General features: G+C 41.4%; 1 protein-coding gene across 3 annotated transcripts in view; it reads left to right on the forward strand.

Moving 5' to 3' along the window:
• The window catches only part of CDK7 (cyclin dependent kinase 7), a 41,850-nt gene that overhangs the window by 18,803 nt on the left and 3,971 nt on the right, over positions 1–19,076 (forward strand). For 2 of the 3 annotated variants that reach the window (XM_030927740.1, XM_010380219.2), the window contains exons 4-10: positions 1,293–1,360; positions 2,145–2,213; positions 5,380–5,490; positions 7,842–7,960; positions 10,483–10,582; positions 14,473–14,559; positions 18,146–18,295. In XM_030927740.1, coding sequence (XP_030783600.1) covers positions 2,196–2,213; positions 5,380–5,490; positions 7,842–7,960; positions 10,483–10,582; positions 14,473–14,559; positions 18,146–18,295 — 585 coding nt within the window. In that variant the 5' untranslated portion in view covers positions 1,293–1,360; positions 2,145–2,195. The remainder of the gene's footprint in view (positions 1–1,292; positions 1,361–2,144; positions 2,214–5,379; positions 5,491–7,841; positions 7,961–10,482; positions 10,583–14,472; positions 14,560–18,145; positions 18,296–19,076) is intronic. The other variant, XM_010380220.2, reaches the window with a different exon arrangement.

The raw sequence follows: 19,076 nt of genomic DNA on the forward strand, positions 1-19,076 counted from the left end.
CCAGGCTGGAGTGCAGTGGTGCGATCTCAGCTCACTGCAACCTCCGCCTCCCGGGTTCAAGCCATTCTCTGCCTCAGCTTCCTGAGTAGCTAGGATTACAGGTGCGTGCCACCACGCCCAGCCAATTTTTTGTATTTTTAGTAGAGATGGGGTTTCACCATGTTGGCCAGGCTTGTCTCGATCTACTGGCCTCAAGTGATCTGCCCACCTAGGCCTCCCAAAGTGCTGGAATTATGAGCCACCACACCTGGCCTATATCTTATTTTTAATTTTGAAATCTGTCATTTGTATTGGAAAATATACTATCTTATTACTAGTTTGCTTTTAGCACAAACAATATGCCACTAACATTTGTAGGGCAAGAGTAGGGAAGCTTATCACCTATATGCTGCACACTTATATATGTTCTTAGTCTAGTGGTCTTCAGATCCTGATATCCTATAGATAAAGTGAAATTTTTTTCACCATTTGTCATAGTCTTTGTTAAGCTATTTTTTTAAAAAAAGCAGTATAGGCCTGGTGCGGTGGCTCACGCCTGTAATCCCAGCACTTTGGGAGGGTGAGGCGGGTGGATCACCTGAGCTCAGGAGTTCGAGACCAGACTGGCCAACATGGCAAAACCCTGTCTCTAACAAAAGTACAAAAATTAGCCAGGCGTGGAGGCACGCACCTGTGGTCCCAGCTACTCGGGAGGCTGAGGTGGGAGAATCACTTGAATCTGGGAGGTGGAGGCTGCAGTGAGCCAAGATCATGCCACTGCACTGTAACCTGGCTGACAGAGTGAAACCCCATCTCAAAAAAAATTAATAATAAAAATAAAGCAATGTAAAAGAACAACAGATCTCACATAAAAATTGTCCAAGTAGCCCTTGTTTTTGTGTGGAATGTTCACTATTTTCTGAGGTGACTAACCCTTCTTTAAAAATATGTGTTTGTGGCCGGGTGCAGTGGCTCACACCTGTATTCCCAGCACTTTGGGAGGCCGAGGCGGGTGGATCACGAGGTCAGAAGTTCGAGACCAGCCTGACCAACATGGTGAAACCCTGTCTCTACTAAAAATACAAAAATTAGCTGGGCATGGTGGTGCATGCCTGTAATCCCAGCTACTCAGGAGGCTGAGGCAGGAGAATTGCTTGAACCCGGGAAGTGGAGGTTGCAGTAAGCTGAGATCACGTCACTGCACTCCAGCCTGGACAACAAAGTGAGACTCCATCTCAAAAAAAAAAAAAAAAAGTGTTTTTAAGGTTTGAGATTTCAGAATTACTAACATTTTGCTTTGCCTTTTTATATAGGTATAAATAGAACAGCCTTAAGAGAGATAAAATTATTACAGGAGCTAAGTCATCCAAATATAATTGGTGTGAGTATGATCAAAACTGTTACTGGGATTTGGGACTCTGCCTTTTCTTAATATAATGGATGTTGATTAAAGGCTCAGCAAGATGACTTGTTCTAGATGAGCCTTACAGAAGCTTAAAGGAAATACATTTCCTATCCCAGTTGTTTTGGTAGGCATTGTCTTTAAAACTATACCACTGATTCAATAAATGAAATATTGACATGTAGGCTAATTTTGTCAGAAATAATTTTGAAGTCTAGGGAGCTCTAGCATATAGTGGCTGAGAGTGTGAACCTGAATTCAAAACCTTTCTTTGTGCCTGTGTGAGACCTTGAGTGTGTTTACTCACAACTCCCCGGAGTCCCTGCCTCATAGGGTAGTTGTGAGACTAGCCAATTGAACAGATGTATCTGGAATAGTGCCTGCCATAGAAAATGTATTCATTCATTCAATGATAGCCGGTGTTACTTAGAGGATTTCTTAAGAATCACGTTTGGGACTTTTCTTTTAAATTGGAGACTGGAATGAGGTTTTCACTGGTTAATTTCTTAATTATATCTCCAAATATTTGGGGAAAGAGGTTGGGTATTTTTTTAAGTAAAATTTAATATTTTTGTGCTTCAAAATACTAATTCCTTTAGTACTCTCCAAAAAAGGAAAATGTCAAATTTAATCAAATGATTTAAGCTTTATAGGGAATTACCAACAGTTTAAATGCTTTTCAAATTTTAAAAAATTGCCTCAGTTGCTATCATACTGTCAGGTATTAAATAGTGAATCACATTTTAGTTTTTTTACTTTGCAGCTCCTTGATGCTTTTGGACATAAATCTAATATTAGCCTTGTCTTTGATTTTATGGAAACTGATCTAGAGGTAAGATTAAGAATCCTGGAGAAATTCCTTTGTCCCACTTTATCAAACAAGAACCTAAATACTTGTTTTCTACGTAAGAAGATACTGCTAGTAAAAGGAAAAAAAAAGCTCAATTTTGTTGAAGTTTGGATATACTCTGAGTCAAAAGGATCTCTTGAGTTATTTTCTTCTAATCATTTAGTGATATTCCCAGTGTTACATACAAAGATTTGGATTTCATTGGCCTTTCTGCCTTCCAAGTTCCCATAGCTAGTTGACGTCGTTTTTGGAGAAATGAGCATTAGACCTATAAGATTTTTTTTTTTTTTTTTTTTTTTTTTGAGATGGAGTCTCACTCCATCCTGGAGTGCAATGGCATGATCTCAGCTCGCTGCAGCCTTCCCCTCCTGGGTTCAAGTGATTCTCTCACTTCAGCCTCCCAAGTAGCTGGGATTACAGGTGCCAGCATGCCTGGCTAATTTTTATATTTTAAGTAGAGATGGGGTTTCACCATGTTGGCCAGGCTAGTCTTGAACTCCTGACCTTGAGTCACCATGCCCAGCCAACGTATAAGAATTTCAAGTTTATTTCTGGACAGGTGCAGTGACTCACACCTGTACTCTGAGCACTTTGAGAGGCCAAGGCAAGAGGATTGCTTAAGCCCAGGAGTTCAAGACCAGCCTGGACCACATAGTGAGATCCTGTCTCTATTTTAAAAATTATATTAAAAAATAAAGAAGCTTATTTCCATGTAACCAGAGTAATGTCATTCATTTGAAAGCCAAGTTTGTTTTGTTTTTTGTTTTTTGTTTTTGAGACAGAGTTTCGCTCTGTTACCCAGGCTGGAGTGCAGTGGCGTGATCTCAACTCACTGCAGCCTCTGCCTCCCAGGTTCAAGCAATTCAGCTGCCTCAGCCTCTTGAGTAGCTGGGGTTACAGGTGCCTGCCACCATGCCTGGATAATTTTTGTATTTTTAATAGAGACAGGGTTTCGCCATGTTGACCAGGCTGGTCTTGAACTCCTGACCTCAGGTGATCTGCCTGCCTCAGCCTCCCAAAGTGCTGGGATTACAGGCGTGAGCCACCTTGCATGACTGGAACAGCTGGAATTCCTTTTTTTTTTCTTTCTTTCTTTTTTGGGGGACGGAGTCTCGCTCTGTTGCTGTGGCACCATCTTGGCTCACTGCCATCTCCACCTCCCAGGTTCAAGCGATTCTTCTGCCTCAGCCTCCCAAGTAGATGGGATTATAGGTGCCTGCCACCATGCCTGGATAATTTTTGTGTTTTTAGTAGATAGGGAGTTTCACCATATTGGCCAGGCTGATCTTGAACTCCTGACCTCATGATCCACCTGCCTCAGCCTCCCAAAGTGCTGGGATTACAGGCGTGAGCCACCATGCCCAGCCCCAACAGCTGGAATTCTTATACACTGCTGGTGAGAAAGCAGTGAAATGATAAAGCCACTTTGGAAACAGCTTGGCAATTTCTTATACAATTAAATACACACCAGCCAAATTAAAGCAAAAAAAAGATTTCACACAACACATTATCAGAAAGTAATAGGAACACGCTAAATGCTCAGACTGGTGGTGATTGAGTCCATAGCCTATTGTGATAGATCCTTCCAGCATCAATACCACTAGAATCGTGATCTATAATAGCATCACTAATATTGTGATTGATAATACTAATCAATAATCTTGTGATCTAGCAATACCTCTGCTAGGTATTTATCTAAAAGAAAGGCCGGGCACTGGCTCACACCTATAATCCCAGCACTTTGGGAGGCTGAGGCAGGCAGATCGCCAGAGGTCAAGAGTTTGAGACCAACCCATCCAGCATAGCAAAACCCCATCTCTACTAAAAATACAAAAAAAAAAATTAGCTGGGCATGGTGGTGGGTGCCTGTAATCCCAGCTACTTGGGAGGCTGAGGCAGGAGAATCAATTGAACCTGCGAGGTGGAGGTTGCAGTGAGCCGAGATTGTGCCACTGCACTCCATCCTGGGTGACAGAGTGAGACTCCCATCTCAAAAAAAAAAAAAGCCAGAATTCAGTTGGTACACAGATGTTGGGCTTTATTAATAATTGTCAAAACTGGAACAATCCAGACATCCCTCATTCTGACTGTATAAACAAACTGAAATACTACTCAGGTATAGAAACAAACTATTGATAACTGCAACAACATAGATGAATCTGAAATGCATTATGCTAAGTGAAAGAAGCCAGGCTAAAAAGACTATGTATTGAATCATTTCATTTATATGATATTCTGGAAAAGGCAAAACAAAAGGAACCAGAAACCAGATCAGCGGTTATGGGAACTTTGGGGTAAAGGAAAGGAGTAAGTACAGAGGGGCCTCGGAATTTTGGGAGGTTATGGAACTATGCTTTGATTATAGTGGTGGTTACATGACTAGATGCATTTGTCAAAACTCATGCAACTATACACTAAAAGGGGTATGCTTTACCTTAAATCTGATTTTAAAAAAAGAAAAGGGGAACTTTTAGTTCCTAACTGATAAATCTAGAAATAAACTGACATTAGGCACAGCTCACAAATAATGCCATCAAAACTCAGTCTTACACTTTAACTCAGCTCTGTTTTCTTCTCTGTTGCCTTCTTCATGTGTACAGTTCTCAATATGGTGTTCCAGATACTTCTAGGTATATGTTTGTAGAGTTTAATAATACCAGAGGAATGAAAGTGCTTTCTTTTCTTTGATTCTAGCACACTTGTCTTGTATCCTTGAACCAGTCACTTGGCCAGGAGACTGCAGTGTAATAATGGGGATGCCTGGGTCATATGCCTACTTCTGGAGGCCTTAGGTTGGCTCAGTCCTACCTTAATCATGTGGACTAAGCTGAGAAGAGATGGCTTCCCAAAGGAACACTAAATGCTATTGTTAGAAGCATTTAGAAGACGCAAGCAAAAACAACAGGTGTTTGCTACTTTCATGCGAAAGCAGTAGAGGACAAAGTACTACTTTCTTTCCAAAACAGAAATGCTCTCCCTACCCATGTAACTCTGGAGATTCTGACAGTGCTTCCTGAGGAAACTTGGATAACCTCTCTTGAGAGTCTCCTGTATTGATACTTACATTTTAAGTCTATAAATTGTTTTATGTGGTAGAGTTTATGTGAAATAATAAAGGGTACCTGTATATTGTATACTTGCTTTACAGGTTATAATAAAGGATAATAGTCTTGTGCTGACACCATCACACATCAAAGCCTACATGTTGATGACTCTTCAAGGATTAGAATATTTACATCAACATTGGATCCTACATAGGGTAAGGTTTTTAATATTGCTTCTTTATAGCAGTCAAGTTTTATAGAGCCAATTTAGTACATAATGGTCTGAACATGTAAATTGTTTAACAATATGAATTTATAGCTGACCGTTTTATCCCATCTTTTTCTGATATATTGTTCCCTTTAGTTGTTCCAGCAATTGGTGCTGTGAGGACTCCATATTACTTTGTGAAATTTAGAACTGGAAGAGATCCAGTCCCTCTTTTTTTTTTTTTTTTTTTTTTTTTGAGATGGAATCTTGTTCTGTCACCCAGGCTGGAGTGTAGTGGTACCATCTTGGCTCACTGCAAGCTCCGTCTCCTGGATTCACGCCATTCTCCTGCCTCAGCCTCCCGAGTAGCTGGGACCACAGGCGCCTACCACCATGCCTCGGCCTCCTAAAGTGCTGGGATTACAGGCGTGAGCCACCGCGCCCAGCCCCCTCATTTTTTTTTTCTTTTTTTTTTTTTTGAGACAGAGTCTTGCTCTGTTGCCCAGGCTGAAGTGCAGTGGTGTGATCTTGGCTCACTGCAAGCTCCACTTCCTGGGGTTCACGCCATTCTCCTGCCTCAGCCTCCCGAGTAGCTGGGACTACAGGCACTCGCTACCAAGCCTGGCTATTTTTTTTTTTTTTTTTTGTATTTTTAGTAGAGACGGGGTTTCACCGTGTTAGCCAGGATGGTCTTGATCTCGTGACCTCGTGATCTGCCTGCCTCGGCCTCCCAAAGTGCTGGATTACAGGCGTGAGCCACCGCGCCCGGCCCCGGCCCCAGTCCCCTCATTTTATAATAGATGAAGAGCTAAGTTGCTAAGTGACCTGGCCATGGTTATATTTTTTTTCAAGGTTGGCTGCTGATAACGGACAGAGTATTAAAACATGGGTTTTGGCCCAGGCGCAGTGACTCAATTCTGTGTTCCCAGCACTTTGGGAGGCCGAGGCAAGCAGATATCTCAAGCCCGGGAGTTCTAGACCAGCCTGGGCAATATAGTGAAAACTTATACAGAAATTAGCTGGGTGTGGTGGTGCGCACCTGTAGTCCCAGCTGCTCAGGAGGCTGAGGTCAGGGAATCACCTCAGCCCAGGAGGCAGGGGTTGCAGTGAGCTGAGACCTCACCGCTGCACTCTAGCCTGGGTGACAGAGTGAAACCCTGTCTCAAAAAAAAAAGAAGAAAATAGGTCTTTTGGCTTTAAGTTCAGTATTCTTTGCCCTACAGTGTTGTTGTGGGGAAAAAATATAGTTATAGTGATTGTCATGGATTAACTCATACAATGCCAAAATACAACTAGAAAAGTAATGTTTCTTGTAGCTCTGAAATTCAAGGTACAAAATACAGTTTATGAAATAGTGGGAACATTCAGCTTTTAGAACAAAGCTGGTAATTTAGCTAGGTAGATACTAGCTACTTACCTAAATATCTAGGTAGCTACTTACCTAAATATCTAGGTAGCTACTTACCTAAATAGCTAGGTAGCTACTTACCTAAATAGCTAGGTAGCTACTTACCTAAATAGCTAGGTAGCTATTTAGATAGTTAAAAATATATAATTTATGGCTGGGCGCGGTGGCTCAAGCCTGTAATCCCAGCACTTTGGAAGGCCAAGACAGGCGGATCACAAGGTCAGGAGAACGAGACCATCCTGGCTAACATGGTGAAACCCCGTCTCTACTAAAAAATACAAAAAAACTAGCCGGGCGAGGTGGCGGGCGCCTGTAGTCCCAGCTACTCGGGAGGCTGAGGCAGGAGAGTGGCGTGAACCCGGGAGGCGGAGCTTGCAGTGAGCTGAGATTGTGCCACTGCACTCCAGCCTGGGTGACAGAGCGAGACTCCACCTCAAAAAAAAAATATATATATATATATAGATATATAGATATATAATTTATAACTAGTAATTCTCATATCGTAAGTTTGGAATCCTTTTTAGGTTATTGCTGATGTCTTTTTAGCATAGATTTTGAAGAATGTCATCCTCATTCTTATACATTAACAAATGTATATTATGAAAGTTCATATTTATTATTAAATTAGTAGTAGGAACCATTTATGGAGTGCCTACTATGAGCCAGTTATTACACTAGACTACAGAAAATATCAGATTTAATCCTCACAGAAACTCTACAAAGTATGTAAATTGAGGCTTGGTGAAATGAAGTGCCTTACCAAGGTTATATATTATAACCAATCCAGTTTTGCTTTGATGGGATTTTATATCAGTGGAAAAAATATTGATTGTTTAGATTTCAGGTGTTACCCTGTTTTTGCTAAGTTTAAAGTTATGCCAACTAAATGTAGCACTACAGTGTTCTCCCCTACCCTGCTTATTTGTTTGTTTAAAACTTCTGTCATATAGGATCTGAAACCAAACAACTTGTTGCTAGATGAAAATGGAGTTCTAAAACTGGCAGATTTTGGCCTAGCCAAATCTTTTGGGAGCCCCAATAGAGCTTATACACATCAGGTTGTAACCAGGTAAGATTCCCTTAAAAGCTACATGTGTAGGAGAGCCAATCAACTGGCTTCTCTGAAATATCTTGGCAGAGTTAAGGAATCACTGTTGATAGATATCCTCTTAAAAAATACTGCCATTTGGCCAGGCACAGTGGCTCACGCCTGTAATCCCAGCACTTGTGGAGGCCGAGGCAGGCAGATCATGAGGTCAGGAGTTCGAGACCAGCCTGGCCAATATGGTAAAATCCCGTCTCTACTAAAAATACAAAAAAATTAGCCGGACGTGGTGTGGTGGTGCACGCCTGTAATCCTAGCTACTCAGGAGACTAAGGCAGGGGAATTGCTTGAACTCGAGAGGCAGAAGTTGCAATGAGCTGAGATCGCGCCACTGCACTCCAGCTTGGGCGACAGAGAAAGACTCCCTCTCAGAAAAAAAAGAAAAACTGCCATTTTAATGTTAGGTATACTTTACCACGATGAAAAAATACACAGCCCTTTTTCAGACAGAGTTTAGCTCAATCCTAAGACATTTACCTTGTAAATGGGAACAATTTATACTTTTACATTTTAGTTAGATAATCTAGAATTTCAGTGGCTGTTCTTCTACCTAATCATCTGATTTATTGGACCCATGTTTATTATTATGTTGGTCAGTCCTGATTCTGTATCCTTCTATGTAAAGGAAAATTCTCTCAACAGAGCAATGTCTTGATATTTGAATTTTTCATATTGATAATTATATTTCCATTTGTATTTTTGATGTGTAAAAACAGAAAATCACATTAAATAGGAATGATAGATTTTATAATTTTTGTCCCAATGGCATTTTGTTAATTTCCAAGACCCTTTTAAGGATCTGCAAAGATTTTCAAATTCTCTATTTTTTCTTTCTGTCTTTTGAGACAGGATCTCACTCTGTTGCCCGGGTTGGAGTGTGGTTGTGCAAACAATACTCACTGCTGCCTTGACCTCCTGGGTTCAAGCGATCATCCTATCTCAGCCTCCCGAGTATCTGGGGCCACAGGCATACCCCACTATGGCTGGCTAATTTTTTAAAGTTTTTATAGAGATGGGTTTCACCATGTTGCCCAGGCTGGTCTCAAAGTCCTGTACTCAAGCGATCCTCCCACCTCAGCCTCCAGTAGTTCTAGGATTACAGGTGTGAGCCATTGTGCCTGGCCCCACATTCTCTATTTTAAATTATTTTGCCACCTTCTTCCAAACAGATGTCACTGAGTATAAATCACCTAAGCCCTGAGGAGGAAGTAGGGGATGTGAGTAATTGTTTATGTAATTGCTAGAAGAGTTAAGCTCATCATTCAGGAACTCATAGAAACAGGGACGTGTACAAGATCATTGTTAACTGGTGCTTTCTCATCTACCAGTTTCTCATATTTTCTCTATCTATAAATCAAATACTGCTGGTAAATCAAATTAAGATGAAGACTCTGAGAATTGATAATGGGATTTAGCAGTGTGGACATGACTGATAAGCTTGATAAGAGCAGTTTTGGTGGAATGGTAAGGATGAAAGCCTGATTGAAAAGGTTCTTGTGTATGTGTGTTTTGTTTGAGACAGAGTCTCGCACTGTCACCCAGGCTGGCGTGCAATCTCTGCTCACTTCAACCTCCGCCTCCCGGGATCAAGCAGTTCTCCTGCCTCAGCTTCCCAAGTAGCTGGGACTACATAGCTGAGACTACAGGCACCTGCTACCACACCCAGCTAATTTTTTGTATTTTTAGTAGAGATGGGGTTTCACTATGTTGGCCAGGCTGGTCTCAAACTCCTGACCTCATGATCCACCCACCTCAGCCTCCCAAAATGCTGGGATTACAGGCGTGAGCCACCATGTCTAGCCTGAAAAGTTTTTGTTGTTGTTGTTGTTTTGTTTGTTTGTTTGTTTAAGACGAAGTCTTGCTCTGTTGCCCAGGCTGGAGTGCAGTAGCGTGATCTCGGCCCACTGCAATCTCTGCCTCCAGGGTTCAAGTGATTTTTCTGCCTCAGCCTCCCAAGTAGCTGGGACTACAGGCATGCACCACCACACCCGGCCAATTTTTGTACTTTTAGTAGAGATGAAGTTTCACCATATTGGCCAGGCTGGTCTCAAACTCCTGACCTTGTGATCTGCCCGCCTCTGCCTCCCAAAGTGCTGGGATTACAGACTTGAGCCACCGCGCCCGGCCTGAAAAGGTTTTAAGAGAGGATGGAAGAAAAGAAATTGGAGATAGTAAGAATAGACAATTCTTTGAACTAACCAGAGAATGAGGAGGCACTTGTTAGGGGAGGTAGGGTCCAGATAAGGTTAAGGCTGGAAAAATACTAGTATGTTTGTACATTGCTGGGAAAGGTCTAGTAGAAAACAAGACTGATGATGTAGGAGAAAAAAGAGAGAACTGCAAGAGTATTAAAACTTCATGAAAGAGTATGGTATGTAGTCCTTAAAGTAAGGGATTGACTTTAAAAACAGACAAGGATCATTCATCTCTAAGAAGTGCTTTGATAATTTCATGCTAAAATGATACTAATTCTTTTTGTTCTTTAGGTGGTATCGGGCCCCTGAGTTACTATTTGGAGCTAGGATGTATGGTGTGGGTGTGGACATGTGGGCTGTTGGCTGTATATTAGCAGAGTTACTTCTAAGGGTAAGTCTAAATTAATGTACACACTTTAATATTGTTGCAGTTATTTGTTCTTACAGTTTGTATAAGAATTCTTGTCCTAGCCCAGGTGCAGTGGCTCACTCCTGTAATCCCAGCACTTTGGGAGGCCAAGGCAGGAGGATCACTTGAGGTCACGAGTTCGAGGCCAGCCTGGCCAACATGGTGAAACCCCATCTCTACTAAAAATAAAAAAATTAGGTCAGTGTGGTGGCGGGTGCCTGTAGTCCCAGCCACTCGGGAGGCTGAGACGAGAATCGCTTGAACCTGGGAGGCAGAGGTTGCAATGAGCCAAGGTCGTGCCACTGCACTCCAGCCTGGGCGAAAGAGCAGGGCTGCATCTCAAAAAAAAAAAAAAGAAGAATTCTTGTCCTACCAATGTCCTTACAACAAAAAGCCTACAAATAGTCCAATTTTTAAAAAGCCAAATGCAGCTTTTTTTTTTTTTTTTTTTTTTTTTGAGATGGAGTCTGGCTCTGTGACCCAGGCTGGAGTGCAGTGGCCCGATCTCAGCTCACTGCAAGCTCCGCCTCCTGGGTTCACGCCATTCTCCTGCCTCAGCCTCCCAAGTAGCTGGGACTACAGGTGCCCGCCACCGTGCCCGGCTAATTTTTTGTATTTTTTAGTAGAGATGGGGTTTCACCGTGTTAGCCAGGATGGTCTTGATCTCCTGACCTCGTGATCCGCCCGTCTCGGCCTCCCCAAGTGCTGGGATTACAGGCGTGAGCCACCGCACCCAGCCCAAATGCAGCATTTTTAAATGTTAATATGAAATGAGAATATCTTCCGTTTAGGACAATAAGAACTTGGTTGTAGATAGTTTCATACCTCAGAACATAGAAATTCACTTGTAATATGGCAGTAGCTCTATAATAATTAAATATGTTCAGATAAACTTTTGTACTCCTGAGGGGTATTTTGTTTGGGGGTGTTTTAAGTATGCTTTAGGAGATAAGTAATACCAACCACTGCAGCTACCACTCTGTAAACTTAAACCTTGTGTGAGACCATTATTTTAGTTCTGTTGAAACAGAACGGATACAATGTTACTACAGCATTTCTGTGACTGAGACCATCATCTTACAGTAAAAAAAATCCCCTACTTACCCTCACCAGAGAGAAAGATGCTGTCTTGGAACCTTTCTTTTTTTTTTTTTTTTTGAGACGGAGTCTCGCTGTGTTGCCCAGGCTGGAGTGCAGTGGCCAGATCTCAGCTCACTGCAAGCTCCGCCTCCCGGGTTTACGCCATTCTCCTGCCTCAGCCTCCCGAGTAGCTGGGACTAAAGGCGCCCGCCACCTCGCCTGGGTAGTTTTTTGTATTTTTTAGTAGAGACGGGGTTTCACCGTGTTAGCCAGGATGGTCTCGATCTCCTGACCTTGTGATCCGCCCGTCTCGGCCTCCCAAAGTGCTGGGATTGTAGGCTTGAGCCGCCGCGCCCGGCGTTGGAACCTTTCTTTAGCTATAATGTTCAGATCTCTAGAAAGACTAGCGCTTATGAATGATGAAGGTAAAGGGATATTGGGGAATCCTTCTGAGGCTGGGAGTTTTTTTCTCTCCATATTCCAATCCCTGCTCTCCCTCTCCTCAAGCCATATGTATTTAAAGAAATTCAAACCAAGATTGAATAGCTTTTTTTATCTCCTTGAACACAGGGAACAACTTCTATACACCGAAGAGAAAAGCACTAAACTAAAAACGTTTAGTTTAAGCATAGTGGTGGCTCTTGCCTATAGTCCCAGCTACTTGGGAAGCTGAGGTGGGAGGATCACTTGAACTCAGGAGTTTGAGGCCAGCCTGGACAATATAGCAAGACCCCAATCTCTTAAAATTAAAAAAAAGCAGCAAATTCTGTGTATCATTTTGAGAAACGTACCCAGTGGGCATTTGTAGAAGAAACCCCCACGTTCAAACTTGGAAGGCAATATGGGAATCACAGTGCTAACAGGGGGTCCTATGAATCAGCTGGCATGATAGCTCTGCTACTTACATGAACAAGAGTATACCAGAAATCACATTGAGAATGTATCAGCCACCAGAATCCATTCATGACCAAGAAGAAAACAGAATTCCATAGGCCCTAATATTATGACTGATCACTCCATTGAAAAAGCAAGTGAAGAGAGAGAGCAGTTGAGAGTCGACAGGTTAGAGATTGTGAACCTGTTAACATACTTGGAAATTTGTTAGCCATTGGCATTGTTGCTGGAATCATGTTTAAAGTTATAAGGAAAATGACATGCAGACTAAAGAATAGTACTCTTCTGCCATACTCTTTGTCCCATTTTAAGCTGTCCCTGCGCTCATTTGAAAAGGTAGAGTGCTGTGGCTGGATCTCAGCTCACTGGAAGATCCGCCTTCCGGGTTCACGCCATTCTCCTGCCTCAGCCTCCCGGGTAGCTGGGACTACAGGCGCCACCACCTCGCCCGGCTAGTTTTTTGTAGTTTTTAGTAGAGACGGGGTTTCACCGTGTTAGCCAGGATGGTCTCGATCTCCTGACCTCGTAATCCACCCGTCTCGGCCTCCCAAAGTGCTGGGATTACAGGCTTGAGCCACCGCGCCCGGCCGAACTCCTGACCTTGTGATCCGCCTGCCTTGGCCTCCCAAAGTGCTGGGATTACAGGCGTGAGCCACTGTGCCCGGCCCACACCATACTTTTTTAAAAGGGAAACAAATAAGAGATACTTGAAATATTAAAAATAGAGGATAAGCCAAAGGCAAATGAAAACAGCGAAAGGAATGGGAAAGTAAGCTGCAAAACTCTTTCATAAGTAAAATCAAAAGATAAAGAGATGGCCAGGCACAGTGGTACACACCTGTGGTCCCAGCTACGTGGGAGGCTGAGGCAGGAGAATCTCTTGAGCCCAGGAGTTCAAGACCAGCCTGGATAACATTATGAAACCCTGTCTCAGTAAAAAGATGGATGGACTATAGTAGAGAAAAGATAAAATTAACAGATTGATCCAGGATTGATTCTAAAATGTACCAAGAGAAGACAAAGAAAATGGAGGGTAGGAAATCTCAAAATAGTGAAGCATTGCTAGATGTGAATCGTCAGACTAAAAGTGCCATGCAGAGTACCATTAGGAAGCCAGGTGCCGTAGCTCACGCCTGTAATCCCAGCACTTTGGGAGGCCGAGGTGGGCAGATCACCTGAGGCTGGGAATTTGAGACCAGCCTGGCCAACATGGAGAAACCCCGTCTCTACTACAAATACAAAATTAGCCAGGTTTAAGCCGGGTGCGGTGGCTCACGCCTGTAATCCCAGCACTTTGGGAGGCCAAGATGGGCAGATCATGAGGTCAGGAGATTGAGACCATCCTGGCTAACAGGGTGAAACCCCATCTCTACTAAAAATACAAAAAAAAAAAAATTTAGCCAGGTGTGGTGGCGGGCGCCTGTAGTCCCAGCTACTCGGGAGGCTGAGGTAGGAGAATGGCGTGAACCCAGGAGGTGGAGCTTGCAGTGAGCTGAGATCACGCCACTGCACTCCAGCCTGGGTGACAGAGTGAGACTCTGTCTCAAAAAAAAAAAAACAAAAAAAAAAACCCCCACCTCGAATTCCGGTGTGTTGGCTCATGCCCATAATCCCAGCACTTCGGGAGGCCAAAGTGGGCAGATAGACTGGCCTGGCCAACATGACAAAACCCCATCTCTACTAAAAACACAAAAATTAGCCAGGCGTGGTGGTGTGCCCCTGCAGTCCCAGCTACTCGGGAGGCTGAGGCAGGAGAATCGCTTGTAACGAGGAGGTTGCAGTGAGCCAGGATCGTATCACTCACTGCAGCCTGGGTGACAGAGCGAGACTGTCTCTCTAAAAAAAAGAAGAAAAAAAAAAACCCCACTTTGAAAAGTCTCCCTCTTACTTTCTTTCAGGTTCCTTTTTTGCCAGGAGATTCAGACCTCGATCAGCTAACAAGAATATTTGAAACTTTGGGTACACCAACTGAGGAACAGTGGCCGGTAAGCCTTTATGCATTTTCTTTGAAATGTAATTAGGACTCTATAAAGTTCTTAAATTGTCATATGCTTTATATAATGCTGTCACGTGAATATTAAAAACATTAATTATAATTTACTTATGTACTCAGAACATTTTAAATGATAAAGTATATAAAGTAAAAAGTTACAGTTGTGATATACCATCCACCCTCTTGTATACATGTAGTCCTTTCCCCCGACGCCAGTAATCCCGACCTCGGGGTAATCACTGTTAACATTTCAGTGTAAAGCTGTGTTAGGAGTGTATACGCACACTACAAACATAAAAGAGTTGCATGTTCTTTCACTCCTTAACAAAAGTGGGTTCACGTCCTATATATACACGATGTGAACCCACGATATATATAACCCATCACACACACGCACACATGTAGGTGTACATATATGTATATATGATGTTTCTCTTAGATTTTTTTAAAATTAATTTTTGTACATGTATATTTTTTATATTGATGGGGTTTCACCATGTTGCCCAGGCTGGTCTCAAACTCCTAGTCTCAAGCAGTTCTGCCTCGGCCTCCCAAAGTGCTGGAATTATAGGCATGAGCCATCATACCTGGCTAACATGATTTTCTAAATAGCAATTGCTTACTGATGTTTCTCTTCTATTTTTTAAAAATTAAACTTCTTGGCAGGGTGCGGTGGCTCACGCCTGTAATCCCAGCACTTTGGGAGGCCGAGGCAGGCAGATCATTTCAGGCCAGGAGTTTGAGACCAGCCTGGGCTACGGAGTGAGACTCTGTCTCCAAAAATACAAAATAAAATAAAAAAACTTATTTTGAGAATATTATTCACGTGCAATTGTGAATATATAATTCACAATTATGTATCATGGCTGGGCACGGTGGCTCACGCCTGTAATCCCAGCACTTTGGGAGGCTGAGGTAAATGGGTCACTTGAGCCCAGCAGTTTAACACCAGCCTGGGCAACATAGTGAGACTTCGTGTCTATAAAAAATAAAAATTAAAAAAAAATTAGCCAGGCATGGTGGTGCACACATTATGGTCCCAGCTACCCAGGAGGCTGAGGTAGGAGGATTGCTTGAGCCCAGGAGCTCAAGGCTGCAGTGAGCTGTGATTGCATCACTGTGCTTTACCAGCCTGAGTAACAGAGTGAGTCCCTGTCTCAAAACAATAACAGTAATATTGCAGACATATTTCACGGACCCTTTACCCAGCTTTTACAAGATGGGAGCATCTTGTAAAATCAGTGCAGTAACACACTAGGATGTTACAGTCAAGATACAGAGCATTACCACAAGAATCTCTCATGGTATTCTTTTATAGCTTTGCTTACTTTCCTCCTACCCGCTCCTTAACTCTTGGCAATCACTCATCTGTCCTCCAACTCTAATTTTGTCATTCAAGAATGTTATGTAAATGGATAAATGGAATCACACAATACATAACTTTTTGGGATTAACTTTTTCATAGCCGTCATAAATGGAAGTTCATTCAGGTCATTGCATGTTAATAATTCATACTCTCTCTCTCTTTTGTTAACTGCTGAGTATTGTGTGGATTTATTTCACAGTTTCTTCAACCGTTCACCCATTGAAGGACATCTGTATTTGTGTTGTTTCCAATGTGGGGCTATTACCAATAAAACTGCTCTGAACATTTATGTACAGTTTTTTATGTAAGAATATATTTTTATTTCTCTGGGATAAATACCCAGGAGTTCAGTTCTTGAGTTATATGGTAGTTTCATATTAATTTTTAAAAAACCTGTGAAACTCCAGAGCAGCTATACTGTTTTACATTCCCACCAGCAGTAAATGAGCGCTCCCGTTTCTTGGAATCCTCTCCAGCATGTGGTGGTGTCACTTTTTAATTTTAGGCATTCCAATGAGCGTGTCATGATAGCTCATTTTGATTTTAATTTTCACTGCCCTAATGGCTAATGGTGTTGAATATCTTTTCTTGTGCTTATTTGCAATCTTGAGTTAAATGTCTCTTCCCCATTTTCTGATTGGATTCTTTGATTTTTGACTGTTGAGTATTGAGAGTTCTTCATATATTCTAGATAGCAGTCCAAAAAGTATATGCGGTTTGCAGATGTGTTCCCTCATGCTGCCTTTTCATCCTCTGCAAAACTGTAATCAGGTTTGTTACTTTTTCTTTAATTGATCATCCTTTTGGTGTCCAGTCAAAGAGCTCTTTTGCCCAGCCCAAAGATTTTTTGATAATTTTTTTTTCCTTTTTTTTTTTCTTTCGAGACAAGATCTGGCTCTGTTGCCCAGGCTGGAGTGTAGTGGTGTGATCTCAGCTCACTGCAACCTCCACTTCCTGGGCTCAAGCTATCCTCCCACCTCAGCCTCTTCAGTAGCTGGGACTGTAGGCGTGCACCACCACGCCCAGCTAGTTTTTGTGTTTTTTGTAGAGACAGGGTTTCTGCATGTTGCCCAGGCTGGTCTGAAACTCGTGAGCTCAAACAATTTGCCCGCCTTGGCCTCCCAAAGTGCTAGAATTATGGGCATGAGCCACTATGCCCTTGGCTGTGACAATTTTTTTTTGTATTTTTTTCTACAAGTTTTGTAGTTTTACACTTAAGTCTAAGATCTGTTTAGAGTTTACCTTTATATGATGTTTGAGACTTAAGGCAAGGTTCAGTTTTTGTTGTTTTTTTTTTTGGAGACGGTCTTACTCCGTTGCCCAGACTGGAGTGGGGGGTCTCACTTTCTTGTCCAGGCTGGTCTCGAACTCCTGAGCTCAAGTGACCCTCCTGCCTCAGCCTCCCAAAGTGCTGGGATTATAAGCGTGAGCCACCATACCCAGCCAAGTTCAGATTTTTGCACATGTATGTCCAACTGCTCCAGCAGCATTTGTTGAAACGACTGTCTCTTCATTGATTTAGTTTTTCACTTTTTTCAAAAATCCTTTTGGCAAATTTGTGTGGATTTCTCTCTGTCCACCAATACAACATAGTCTTAATCAAAGTAGCTATATGTTAAATCTTGAAATCAGGTAAAATGAGTCCTCCCACTTTATTGTTCTTTTTCAAAATCATTTTAGCTACTGTAGTCCTTTGCCTTTCCATATAAATTTTAGAATAATTGGTTTTATATCTAAAATAATTTTGGTAGGATTTTGATAAAAATTACATTAAACTTGCAAACCAATTTGAGGATAATTAACATCCTTCCTCTGTTGAATATTCCAATATGTGAACATGGTATGTTTCACCATTTATTGAGATCTTTTGGTGAATTTCATCAGCATCGTATAGCTTACAGTATATTAACCTATACATGTTTTGTTATATTTTTCACCTGTTTCATTTTTCTTTTTGGGGTGATTATAAATAGTATTGTGTTTTTAATTTTGATGTCCATGTATTCATTGCTAGTATATAGGATTATAATTCATTTTTAAATTTTCATTTTATATCCTTTTCAGCCTTGCCTTACTACTAGTTCTAGGACTTTTTAATAGATTTCTTGGAATTTTGTATATAAACCATCATATTACCTGAAAATGATTTATTTCATTTGCGATCTATGTGCCTTTCAATCCTTAAGTTTGAATTATAAAATTATTTTTACAGGACATGTGTAGTCTTCCAGATTATGTGACATTTAAGAGTTTCCCTGGAATCCCGTTGCATCACATCTTCAGTGCAGCAGGAGACGACTTACTAGATCTTATACAAGGCTTATTCTTATTTAATCCATGTGCTCGAATTACGGCCACACAGGTATTTTAGTGTATCTTTTTTAATACTAGGAAATATAAAAATAATCTTAACTGTGGCATTGATTAAAAATAGAATTTCATAAAGTTAACATTTTTTAAATACTGGAAAGATGTATTTTTGTTTTAAGAAATAACAAACTTTGTATCTTTTCTCCAAACTACAAACACTATTAAGACTGAGATTAAATTATATGCACACAGAGATACAGGAGAGTTTACACTTACTACACTTGCTTAGAAACATATAAATACATGCCTATTTCATGTAATTGGCTTGTAAATACTTTACCTAGAGAGGAAAAGAAAACCAAGGCTTTTTATTTGTTAAGAAACTGGTATATTTCAGTTGAGCTCTTACAAATTTATTTAAATCTTGTAGTAAGCCTAATGCTGAAAGTAGTTTGTTCAGCTTATTTTTTCTTCCCTATATAATGCAATCCAGGTATGCATGCTAGTCATTTTCACATTCAGGAAATGGTAATGGGGAGGAAATGTATAGTCAGATATAACTGTATGCTTACAAAAGCTTGAAAAATATTTGAAATAAAACAAAAACTGAAACTAACTGCTGTTTAAAGGAAATAACAATCAAACTCACGAAAAATTTGTAAGACCTAGATAGAATAACTTAGGGCAGAGCAGTATACAACACAGTGCAGTGATTTTACCTCATGAAGGGAGAGACTAATTAAACTGAAATGTTACAGGTCTTTATGGAAACATATTAATGTACAATAATATTAAGCATACAAAATAGATTTTTTTCTCTTCAGGTTTGTTCC

Source organism: Rhinopithecus roxellana, chromosome 3, assembly GCF_007565055.1.
Source record: "Rhinopithecus roxellana isolate Shanxi Qingling chromosome 3, ASM756505v1, whole genome shotgun sequence".
NCBI classification, from domain to species: Eukaryota; Metazoa; Chordata; class Mammalia; order Primates; family Cercopithecidae; genus Rhinopithecus; species Rhinopithecus roxellana.